The sequence below is a fragment of the Micromesistius poutassou genome, assembly GCF_964030765.1.
Source record: "Micromesistius poutassou genome assembly, chromosome: 8".
Taxonomy (NCBI): Eukaryota; Metazoa; Chordata; class Actinopteri; order Gadiformes; family Gadidae; genus Micromesistius; species Micromesistius poutassou.
In genome coordinates this window covers 18,952,390-18,965,399 of record NC_140278.1, presented here as the reverse complement: position 1 = coordinate 18,965,399, position 13,010 = coordinate 18,952,390, and the positions used below count along the sequence as shown (strand labels likewise).

At 49.4% G+C, this 13,010-nt stretch overlaps 1 protein-coding gene across 1 annotated transcript in view; it reads right to left on the bottom strand.

Moving 5' to 3' along the window:
• The window catches only part of LOC311350979 (uncharacterized protein), a gene marked incomplete at its 3' end in the record, with an annotated part of 12,344 nt that extends 225 nt beyond the window's left edge, over positions 1 to 12,119 (bottom strand). The window contains exons 1-8 of the mRNA XM_084471069.1: positions 12,068 to 12,119; positions 10,486 to 10,551; positions 10,120 to 10,280; positions 4,730 to 5,957; positions 3,835 to 4,043; positions 2,894 to 3,073; positions 2,301 to 2,395; positions 269 to 363 (exon numbers count right to left, since the gene is read on the bottom strand). Coding sequence (XP_084327195.1) covers positions 269 to 363; positions 2,301 to 2,395; positions 2,894 to 3,073; positions 3,835 to 4,043; positions 4,730 to 5,957; positions 10,120 to 10,278 — 1,966 coding nt within the window. The 5' untranslated portion in view covers positions 10,279 to 10,280; positions 10,486 to 10,551; positions 12,068 to 12,119. The remainder of the gene's footprint in view (positions 1 to 268; positions 364 to 2,300; positions 2,396 to 2,893; positions 3,074 to 3,834; positions 4,044 to 4,729; positions 5,958 to 10,119; positions 10,281 to 10,485; positions 10,552 to 12,067) is intronic.
• Positions 12,120 to 13,010: the final 891 nt, after the last annotated feature.

The window sequence follows — 13,010 nt, the reverse complement described above, 5'->3', positions numbered from 1 at the left end:
GATGGCAATGTCATATCTAACGGCTTTGAACGAGAGCTAGGGCTCGGGCTGTTGGGTCTGAAGTCCGGACGGACGGACGGACGGACGCACGGACGCACACGAGCAAAGAGACGAAGGAGAAGAACGGTTACAAAATACAGCGGTGGAAACGCTGGTGGAAATAGGCCTTTCAGCAGATTGCATTACATTCAAAATAAAATCCTGCCAATGCATTGTGTCCCGAGCCGACTTCAGGGCCCGGGGGGGGGGGGGGGGGTTGAACACTGACCTTGGTGAGAGAGGGCGTGCAGGTCAAGCTCCCTCCTGCGTTTGAAGGCCTCGCCACACACCGTGCACGGGAAGGGGTGGCTGCTGTGGAGCAGTCTGCACACGCACACACACACACACACACACACACACACACACACACACACACACACACACACACACACACACACACACACACACACACACACACACACACACACACACACACACACACACACACACACACACACACACACAGTTGTCAGCTGTCAGTTGTGGGCGATCATAAGCCATATGGAGTGGTCGTGTTGGAATAATACGCTGGCACTTTATTTGCCGCTTTAATTTATTTACCTGTAGGCGAATAAAGGCAAGGAGAGGGAAAATTCACTCAGAGAGCATATTAATCACCACGCCTGTGCATGGAGCGATTGACTAATCACACCGCTGTACGTACAATCCAACCCCCCCCCCCCCCCCCCCCCCCCCCCCACCGCGCCGCTCCCCACACACAAACACACTTCAACGGCACATAATCTTGAATAAAGAGGGAAATGACCACATTTAAGCTGTAAGCCTCCTGACTGGGTGACATTAGCAGCAGGGATTAGCAGCACCTAAGCAGTGAGCCCTGCTAGAGGTTACATGGAGGAGCACGGGGGGGGGGGGCTACCAGCGGGGCAATAACGTGGGGCCGTGGCCCGGCGGAGAGTCAGAGAGGACGGCCATGAAAGAGACTATATTTGTCCATTGCGTAACGTTACAGGCTAGCCGTGGGGGGGGGGGGGGGGGGCCACGCGCTGCCGCAGCACTGCACTTTGCACCCCAGACACAACGCACACCACGTCAGTGTGGCGCAACCTCCAGCCGGCGGAGAGAGGACACCTGCATTATTGAGAATACATTAACATCCAATAAGTTATTTATGGAATATTGCCACCTAATGCAACGCCTACGCTGGAGTTCTTTAAACGACGTGGATTGTGAGGGTCTTCTCGGGGGGGGGGCACGAGGTGCATCGAGGTGCATGTCAAGCCGGCTCTCTAGTTACAGTTGGGGGGGCCGCGTTCCGTCGACGATACGGAAGTCAATATTGTAGGCGCCGACTGACCCTGAAGGAGCCTGGGGGACTTCAAGTCCCTTCAAGGTCGGCCCATCTGCGGAGCAAAGTGCTGGGTAATGAGGGCTCACAGCCACACGCGCACCGCTACTGCACCCCCCACCCCCCCAATAAAGGCTCTCGTCGACCGCCACTGCTCTGGGTGGCTGTGCGGGGGGGGGGTCAAGGGTAGAGCACTGCCGGCACGCCGTCGCTCCGGCTCCCCGGTCGACCACTTCAACCACTCTCACCGCCCCCATCCTTCTACAGTCTCTCCTCACACACACACACACACACACACACACACACACACACACACACACACACACACACACACACACACACACACACACACACACACACACACACACACACACACACACACACACACACACACACACACACACACACACCTCTCTCTCTGGCTTACCGGGCACTTATCATCAACATCATCTTAATTCACCGCCCGCCCGCCGGCCTGTCAGTCAATCATGGGCGGGCCGCGCCGAGAGACATGGCCGGGCGCGTGTTTACTACGCGGCTTAAAGGCCTTGCTCAGTGGGCCGGCGCGGCTGGGCCGGCGCGGCTGAGCCGGCGGCGGCGGCCGCGGAGCCGCGCGGGGGGGGGGGCTTTATCTAAACCCTGTCCTGGGTGAGGCTCGCCGCAGTAATTCGAGTTTATTTACACCTGTAAACAGTAGCAGAATTATTGGACACGCCTCAGCTGCTATGGGAGGGAGACGCGCGACGGAGACAGGGGGGGGGGGGGGGGGGGGCGTGCAGGGGGTGGAGGGGGGGCAGGGGGTGGAGCAAACGGGTGGGTTATCGCGGCCTGAATTTACAGCGCCTCAACCGTCCCTCACATCCATCAGCGGGGGGGGAGGGGGGAGGGGGGGGGTGGAATAGGCCTGGAGGGACTGGAGGGAGGGGAGAGTGTATTAAGGGGGTGGGGTTACATGTGATGCTTCAGCTGGTCCTCCGTGTTGAAGCGCGCCGTGCAGTGAGGACAGGGGAACACGTGGGCCGTGCCGTCGTCCTCCAGGCCGCAGATCTGCGCACACACACACGCACACACACACACAGTCTGCATTAAGGCTCTGAAAAGCACATCCTCTAAGCCTGTTTAATATGGGTGGAGTCTAGGCTCTGCAGCAGGAGATCACTTATTGTACACTTTGCATTACAGCAATGGCTACAGTTTCCACACAAAACATCCAGTGGGGACCCCCCACACCCCCCCCTCAGACCCCCCCCCCCCCCTATAATCCTGAGTCTTTCAAAGAGTGAGCAAATGAGCTGACCGAGAGATTTTATTAATATACGTTGACATTTGATTATATTTGATGGGCCTGTGGAGGATACATCCCCGTGCGATACGTTTAGTCATTCAACGTTTTTTCTAGACCCCGTGTCACACAGATCACTTTAAACGGCGGGGGGGCGATAATAAAAACAACACGACAACACTTTACAACAACACAACGTTGCCTTGTGGAAGCCAATCACAAACCACATTCACGAGGTCCCTACTGTACTGCTTGCGTCGTACCGGCTTGCGTCCGCGCTTCCGCCGCGGCTGGTTGGCCGAGTGCGTGGCCTGGTGCCGCTTCAGGGTGCAGACCTGGGAGAACTTCTTGCCGCACTCGTCGCAGATGTAGGGCTTGTTGCCCGTGTGGCACATGCTGTGGCGCAGCAGGCTCTGGGAGTTGGTGAAGCACTTGGAGCACACCTGCACACAACCAACCAGTCATCGGGATTAAGGGCCGGTGTTAATTGTGCATGCATAATAAGATGACCCCTTTTTAAGATGACCCCTTTTTTTTCGACCATCTACGGTAATGGGGCCCCAAGACGGCTAAGCCCCCGAACGAATGGCCCATGACGGTGTTCAATGGGCCCGTGCAGACGGATGCATTGTGGTCCAAAAGAAGTATCAGCGCAGACGGAGAGGATGAAAGAAAACCTTTAGAATATAATGAGAGTGGGGGTTTCGGCAATTCCAGTGTTGCACCTTGACTGTAATACCCAACCTACTTCAAAGGCTCATCTCAAGAGTTGCGTGTCACTTGCAGCACACACATGTCAGGGAAATCAAAGGAAAATCACATCCTGGAGAACGGAGGCCGGAGACAGACTGTTCCTATCCTTGAATGTAGGGCAAGGTGACCTGACATCATGTAGCGCTAACGCGGGGATGGTACACACGTATTTCATTAGGATTTCACAGAAATTCACGAGAGATTGTTTAAAACCACAACAGTATGCCTTGGTTAAAAGCCTCAATGCTAAATAACTGAACCAACTTACCACTTACTTACTCAAATAAGTAATAGCCTTGAATGGCTCCAGACTCTTCAGGGATTATCGCCTCTCATTATCAACCATTCAGACCGGGTTTCACAAGGAGCCAAAGTCTTCGCCCACTCACCCCAGCGTTTCCGTCCGTCCCTTCCCCCCCCCCCCTCGGGGAAGCCCGCAGCAGAGCCCTACCTTGCATGTGAACAGCTTCTCCCGCCGTGTGCTGAAGACGTGCGTGCGCAGGAAGACGCGGCGAGTGAAGGTCTTCCCGCAGTAGGGACACACGTGGGGCAGCGGGGTGCGGGCCCAGTCCTGCAGCAGCTTGGCAGGGGGCGGCTGGTTGGCAGCCTCGGGGTCCGGCGGCTCCGCCTTGATGGCCCCCGTCCCCGCCCCCTTCATCGCTGGGGGAGGTGGGAGGAGGAGGAGGGGGGGGGGGACAGTGTTAATCCGAGATGACAAGCCTCCTCTGTGAAGTGTGTGAGTGGGCCAGGGGCTAGGACATTGGACATCCAGCCGGAAGCTTCTGGGTTGGAGCCTAAATGTCTGCAGTCCACCTGTAGACGACCTTGATCGAGATTGCCAAACCCTCCAATACGATGCCAGGAAAGGCTGTGCGATCAGTTACCCTTTATCTTGTATATTGTCATCTTTCATACGTGTTGTGCTGTTGCCGCTGTGGTATTTTGTATGTTCTATTGTTATGGTGGGGGGGGCTGTATTGTCGTTGTCGAAGAGGGTTCTTGTCTGATGTAACGGCAGCATGGACCAGAGTCCGACACAAATGTCCCCCTTGGGACGATAAAGTGTACCGAATTGCTAATTAATGACATGGCCGTTGCCTGTAATACACTTTGGATAAAAGTGACTTGCTTAATGACCGATTAGTCTGAAGGTAATGCAGTTGGCCCGATGTAAGAAAAAGAAGGTGGTGCACACTCACAAAGGCCTTCATCAGATCCCATAGTGCATTCAGACAACAACAAGTCATATGGACTAGGTCTAGATTGCTGATTGAAATCAATCAGAGTCAGCTGATCACTATCCCAGCCGCACCCCCGTCAGGGCGAGGACGTCGGCCTCTACGTACCTTTGAGCGGAGAATTCTTGCTGAGGATTCTGATGGCGGGCCGGCCTCTCTTTGGCCTGGGGGACTCCGGGTCGGTTGCGCTGGCAGGAGAGTAAGGCCTCTTCTGACCCTGCGGGTTCTCCGCCCCCTCGTCCATCTCCACCTCCTCCCCCTCCACGGTGAAGTGGCCGCCGTCCTCCGCCACCACCACCACCTCCTCCGCGCCGTCCCCCGCCTCGGGCACCATGGCCTGCTGGACGCGGTGCTGCCGGCGGTGGTACAGGAACTGGGTGGTGTTCATGAACTCCTGGCCGCACTCCGCGCAGAGGTGGAGGGCGTCCGTCAGGCCGTGCGCCTCCTTGCGGTGGGCCGACAGCCAGACGCCGTTCCGGAAGTTGCCGCCGCACAGGGTGCACACGAAGGCCTCGGGCTGGGCCGAGGAAGAGGAGGACGGCGCCGGGACGACGGACGCCGCCTCCGGCGCCGGCTCCTCCTGAGCGCCGCCGTCGCCGCACGGCGCGTGGACCGCGGCGGCGTTCAGCGGGACCTCCCCCTTCTCCTCGCCCTTCTGCCGGTGCTGCTTGCGGTGGTAGAGGAAGAGGGTGGTGTTCAGGAAGCACTCGCCGCACACGGAGCAGCGGTGCAGGGCCTCCTCCAGGCCGTGCTGGCTCTTGCGGTGGGCCACCAGCTCCGACACCAGGCCGAAGCTGGAGCCGCAGTCCACGCAGAGGAACACGGCCTCCGGCTTGGGCTTCTTGTTGGCGCCTCTCCTCCGGGAGGGAGAGTCGTCTTGGGACGAAGAGGCCGCGGCTTGGTTGGCGAGGACGGCCTCTTGTGTCGGCGTCTCCTCGGCGTCCGCTTCCCCTTGTGCCTCCGCAGCCGCCTCCTCCTCCCCCTCCTCCTCCTCAGACGTGGCGGCGGCGGCAGCGGCGGCGGCGGCCCCCTCTGGTTCTGGTTCTGGTTGTGGTTCTGGTTCAGGCTCGGTCTGGGGTGGGGCTTCGACGCCAGACTGGTGACATAGTTCGTCCCTGCGGTGCTCTTGCCACCTCTCGAGGGTTTTGAACAGCTCGTTGCAGTCGCCACACTGGTACAGTATTCTGGGCTGGTTCGACTGGGGGGAAGGGACGTCGCCCGAGGCGTCCTGCTCCGTCTCGTCTTTGGTCTCCCACACGGGAGCTTCTTCTTCTCCTTCTTTGGAAGCGATGTGTTGCGTCGTCTCAGGGGCCAACAGATGCCCTAAAACCTGTTGCTGCACAGGCAGCGAAAGATAAGACGAGATAAGACAAAACAAGGACATGGGGAGGACTACTTGCAATGATCCGCTTTGTGATTCCGCTCAGGCTCGCGGATGCTAAATATTTGGCACCTAGTAACACTTCCCTCTTGATCAAACAGGCGCGTCGTAATTGGTTCGGGTCAATTGAACCCGGAGCGGCATGTTTTCCCTGCCAGATGAGGGATGAGCAGTCAGTGTTGGAGGGGCAGCAAGGTCAATGAGCTCAGTCCGCTTTGGGGCCAGGTTTGATTTGAGTCACATTAGATAAGACCCCAGCTTTACCGATAAATATCACAGGCCTATCAGGGGTCAAAGGGTAAGGCTGCGGGGTTCCACAATTGCCGCCGTCCCCTCCCACCCCCTCTCTCTCTACTCCCGACGGCCAACCATCCATTTGGATGATAAAAACAGAAGGCTACTCAAGGTCGAGGTTAAAGATGTGTGTCTTCCCAAAGTGCATCCAGGGGAATTTGACGTCTCACATAATAATTAAGTGGCTTTGTTCACTTTAATCTTGCAGGAGATTTATGGGGCCAAACCATCAGGCAGAGAGATTTTTTTTTTTTTTTTTTTTAAGCGAATGATAGACAAAACTCTTAATATTGCACCAAATGCTGGTGGATTATGTACACGAAAATAGAAAGCAACTAAAATAAATGTTTGCAACAAAGAGGATGCCATTTTCCGACACGAATGATAAAAAAAAATACATTTGAAGCACATTATGGGATCAAAAGGTCCTAAAAACACCCAAAGGATCAAACCATCTATAATTTTCAGTGATAGCGATATCTTTTTTGCCTCAAACCCTATATGCAGAGTGAGAACCATCCATAATTGAGAACTTTGATGTTATAATTGTCTTCCATGGCAATCTTCCTCACTCCTGTCTAATCAGTATGCGTCAACATGATCCATGCTTTCCTTATTCTACGAGATTATTGGAAGTTACTTTGGACAAAAAGCATTGGCTAAATAAATGTAAAGGAGATGATTAGTTAGAAGGGCTGCACCAAATTATCAGCCACAGCTGAAAATAGCAGATGGTTGTACGATGGCCTAGAGTTTTCCTGCCATGAAGCTGGATTTATATGCCGAAACAACCACAATCCAACGTTGATATAATAGTTAGAAAATAGTACCTTGGTGCATCGTGTATATATATATATATATATATATATATATATATATATATATATATATATATATATATATATATATATAATATCAACGTTGGATTGTGGTTGTTTCGGCATATAAATAAAGCTAATTTAGGCGCATATATATATATATATATATATATATATGCGCCTAAATTAGCTTTCCCGTATCGGTTTTGGGCAGAAAATAGTACCTTGGTGCATCGTAGTCACAGGGAAAGAAACCTGTTATGCCAGTCCTTCTGCCATAATCATCACTTCTTGTCCTTCCCATAGAATAAGCAGCTGGAAGAACACACTTAACACCACACTTGACCCAAGACCAGTTGACCCTCTCCTAGGCCCCTTTTTCACACATAGTTCCCGGTAAGTCACTGGGATAGACATTCAGGCCCCACTCGTGATTTTCACTATTCACACAAGGTGCCAGGGGGCACAAGATTTTCTTCTAGCGCCCTTTCACACATCGTAATGCAACACTTATGGATGCCATAACACTCACTGAGAAGATATCCCATATTTTGGAAACTGTCAAATTTCCAGCTATTCTTGAGAACGGAGTTTGCAAACAAAATAAGCTGTATTGAGGTTATTGATGTTATCAGATCAGCCGAAAAGCATTGGCGCGTTAAACAGTCGCAGATTTAAATACATCCTCAGCTGAGTCTTGTGATTGGTTTGCTTGCTCCACATGAATGCGTCTTTTGCCAGAAGACATTACCCATTACGTTCCTCTACTGGCAATGGTACTGCTTTCTTTCACAACACAGCCGTACAGGCAATGATCAGGAAATGTTACTAAAGTCATGAGCAGGCAGATTGCCGGTTCAGATTTGCCTGAATATATCCATCCTTATTACTACTCACACAAGATCCCGGGCCGGAAATCTTCCACAAATGTGCAGGGTAAGAATGCTTGTGTGAAAGGGTAGTAGTTATAAACACTGTGGCCTCTAAACAACCAGCACTACCCACCAAGCACCACTGAAAATGTTAAGGGCATTTACCATCTGCCTGAACTAATTAAACACCACTTATACGTAGGAAAATATTCTGATCATTGTATTAGTGGATGCTCACAGTGAATTAACTATAAAAGCTATCTGCCATATGTGCAATTTTTTTTTTAGCAATTTGATTAGAGCGTTTAGGCAGATAGATACTAGGGATGAGTCACTCAGATATGGAAGTATTCAGGAGAAAAGGGTGCAGGTTTGTTAGCATAACAGGTTGCACTTCTGATTAATTTAAATTAAACTTAAAACTTAAAAATTACTGATTCAAACCTGCACCCTGGGGTCCTGAAAGGGCGTCCATAAACTGCCACTCTTGATGTTGGGACCGGGATATTTATTCTGATTTGGAGAGGTTATCATTTCTATAACACTCTTTACATAGTAGGGCATCGCATATTCCATACATTTTCAGTTATAAGGAAGAATAATTAGGTGGATACAAAATGCATTAACTATAATTGCAGACCAAACACTGATTCCAGAAAATGGAAAAATGGAAAAGGCACATTTTTAATGAGTTCTCTACATCCCATAGACATAGACAGATGCCGTTGTTTAATAATGTCCCAGAAATGTGAACAGAAAGAATGGCAATCTGGGTAATAAATAACGTTGTTGTTTGTTATGTAATGTCAGTAGCGAGACAGCTAATGGCTTAATCAAGGGCCAGGAGGCCATAGGGCTATTAGAGGGTTTTTAATAGAGAGCTTCTACAGCGAGTTCATCCATGAGAAGGCCAATAAGCGATCCATCAGGAGAATCAGGAGGTGGTGGCACTGACTGATTCACCCAGCCCAGATTCTCCTCCTGCTGGCAACTCGCGATGCAATCTGCCTGTCACGAGTGTCACCCGGCTTTATGGACCGGTGCTGAGGACAGTGCGGGCGGGGAGTATGGGTTCAGAATCCGACAGCTATGCCCCCACTGGTAAATGTCACTCAGTAGGGCCAATGACTGTTTTTAACCTCCGGGGCTCGGTGAAGCTGTCACAGGACGGAACTCTAGCAGCCCCCGACCTGTCATGCCTCAACTTAGCGTGTCAAGCTAAATGGAGTCATAATATTAAGCCATTATGTGAGGTTCAGACTTAATCACGTCTGCGAAGAAGCCTTTGGAGGAGAGGTTATTGCATCTCAACGTGCTGAAGAAATGTGTCGCAGATGAAGACATTTCTTCCCAAAGTGAACTGGTCACAACGTTTTGAAAGAATACAAATGCATAATACATGTACGCTTCAACGTACATTGGGAACCCAAAAATCACATTTTTGTGTTCATTAATAATAATCATTTAGATTTAATCTATATAGCGCTTTTCTAGACACTCAAAGACGCTTTACAGTGAAGGGGGGACCTCACTAACCACCACCAATGTGTAGCACCCACTGGGTGATGCACGGCAGCCAATCGGTGCCAGAACGCTCACCACACACCAGCTTGAGGTGGAGAGTGAGGGAATGAATAATGAATGAGCCAATTATACAGTTGACAGTGTTGTTGACAGGAAACACACTACAAGGTGGGCATTAATACTAACACCACCAAACCAGAACAAAATCCAATTGAACTACTAATGTAAATTTATTATATCCTCAAAAATAGATTGACATTAATTCATTAAAAAAATATTGGTACATTTGTAATTTTAAAAAATAAAACATGACAATAAATGTCTACACTCTTTCTAATGATTAGGATTGGCTTTTTCTTCTTTTAACTAGGAAAGCCATGATACCACTTTGTCCATTTCTGATCCAACAAAGAACCGAAAGCCTTTGCAGATTTTACTCACCAATGCAACAGGACTTACAACTCCGTCGGAAACCTAGTGATACTGGCCTTGATAGTGCCAATAGTCTGTATGTCAGCCCTGTGACACTCGGGTCCAATATGTGACACAAATGAAAGTGAAAGTATTAAAATGAGCCGAGGACTTTCGCAAGCCGTCGCGGCCTGTTACCTGAGTTTGTTGGACAGCAATGGAGGCGATGCCAGACACATCGGGGGCTGGCTCTGTGGCCTCTGCATTGCAGGTGAGCTGGTGCTTAAGCACCTCTTCCAATGTCTCAAACTCCTGGTAACATGGGAAGCACATGTACACAGACGTAGCGCTGTCCATGGCTGCAAGGAGACAATAAGGGGACAATCAGGAAACAAATAAATTGAATCCTTTAAATCAATAGTATCTAGTATCTTATACATTACACCCATTGGGAATTATATGTGAATGAGTGCGCTATAGATGGTGTGGTAAAAATAGAATGTTAAAAAGGTGCCAATAGCGGGTGGTGATTTAGTCAAGGGCAAATAGGCCAGAAGATTATACCTTTTAGTCTGTGGCGACGTGAGCTGCAGTCACATCACATACCCCTCTTTACTTGGTTTTATAGTCCTGTACATCACCAGGAGATAAAAAAAATGATGGAAAAAATAATTTAAATTAATGTGCTTCGTGTTTTTGCGGTGCTTATAGCAAATACCATTTGAATAATGTATAGTTGTGAATATTGCCCTCTCCTGATGAGAACGTGCATCTACATGCATAATTGAGAGCAAAGCTTGGACACAAAGTGCTGTACTTTGCCGGTTGCCAAAATGACTCACCATGGGTCAGAACTGGGCTAATTGTTATTTTGACCATGCAGGTGTGTCTGCAAAGTATGAGACCCAGCCAAGTTCGTTCGTCTTGCTGCCATTTTACGGGACGAGCTCCAGCATAATGTTGATAGCTGCTGTAATTAGGCTCATTGGATAAACAGCCAAACTTATGTTGCCGTTTCCAGCAATGAGCAAAGAGCCAAACACACCTGTAATATAACCGGATTATATACATTGCTACAAATCCTAACCAGTAAGATCACACTGCTTTGTCCAAGTAGGCCCCTGTATGTATACATCATGGTTAATATGTATGGCTGCGAAAGATAGGGTTATCCATGAGAGAACGCAGTGATAACTGCGTTGATAACGTCCTGGGTTGTTGTGTTCGGCCAGTGGTTCAATAAACAGCCTTTTATGGTGACAGATTGGACCATACTTACTAAACTAATTAAGCTGAAGTTTGTATTAGCAAACCGAACTGTTTGGGGGACAAATCAAATGTACCTTAAATTGTACCTTAAAACGTTAAATGAACCGTGCTCAGTAGAACACTGGAAGGATTGTGACATTCACATGATGCAGAGATCAACATCACAAATCAGTGCTATGCTGCCTCACGCCGTGCATCTGGGGCGGCGTTCGGCTAGCGTTAGCCACCTGCTAACAGGGCTGTGTGTGTGTGTGTGTGTGTGTGTGTGTGTGTGTGTGTGTGTGTGGCATTTGTGTGTGACCACTGAAAATAGATACAACCGGCACCTATAAAGCATAAACATATAAAACGACGTGTTGTTTCGCAAACACCTTGTGTTCACCGGGGTCCCATACAACGCAACACATCCCGCACGTCAACGGCACGCTAATGCTAACAGCTAATCGGTCGGGGGACACTTGGCCGCCGGTCTGGAGTTAACGAGTCGGGAGCAGGCCGCCGTCGTATCGAGCAAGGTGGTGGCTAACGCGTCGATAGCTTGCTTGGTAGCTGACCCCGTCTACACAACGTGTCTGTTAATGTACGTTAAAACGGTTGTGATTGGGACCACTTCCACACAACGTGTAGCTAGCGACGACAAGCGAGCCGTCCCTTCGCCCCGACGATGTTTACTTTTTAAGTAGAAGAAGAAGAAGCGGCGGTGAAGGAGGGCGGTTAGGCGCTTCTTCGGTGGTATAATGGCGGCGAACAACTAAAAGTTGACGTTAGTTGTCTCCCCCCGTCGAAAACCTCCATGCAGGGCTATGTTTTACGCGGTGTGTCGTGTCGACGCAATTATATGATTACGACGTGTGGAAAATATTTTAGCGTTACTTACCAAACTCAGATGTTGTCCGTCGAGAAAATAGCACTATTGAGCACTATTGCGTTGGCTTCTGCATGATAACAAGCCTTCGTCTGATAGGCTGCGAAGTCATTTGATGCACCAATAGTGTTCGACCTCACACAAGAGCCTTTGTAATGTAAAAGCGCGGTATTTTGACATTATTGCACGGTTAAATATTTGTTTATAGGGTTGTTATTACCCCTGTATTTTGTGTAATTTGAAGTGATATTCAAGAAGCTTCTTTTTGTGTATATTTCTATTATGTTAGGATTCCCTACTCTGTCAAAGTTTATCCATCAAATGGTGTACAGTTCAATTCCAGGCATGGGTCTCTGACAGTAATGTAGGCCTACATATCTTTAGAAATTTAGAAAAATATTGTTATTTTGCCTTTTCTTATCATGATAAATGTGGTACCGTAATACAAAATTGGGCGATACATGCATAATGGTTTACTATGATGTGTTTTAAGCTTTGGTAAACCAGCCAAAGTAGCTTCTCAAATAGGGAATTGTTATACATATATACGTATATTGATAACCTATTTCTTATGATCAGTCATACCTGCGTATGGTAAAGGCCAATAGACAGGCCCCTGTGTAGCTAGGTTGCATCACAGCCTATCAGATAGACACAAGATTAATTACCAACTGTCTCAAAATTAATATAATTAATGAGTAAGGTAGAACCTATATAGCCTTTCAAAATATATGAATATTTTTAAAAATCATATTTTGTAAAAACAGACATTTCTGGGGACAGCTCCAGCCGGGGACCAGCCACCAGAAACGGGGACGTCTGCTCACCCCAGGTTAGTGTAACGGCTGTGTGGGTACAGGACATATAGAATAAGCATATTGGTGCTCCCTGCACAGCCAACTGAAGGGAGCTTTTACTAGTCCAGCTCCACCCCCACTCTCGACCCTGTCCAGCT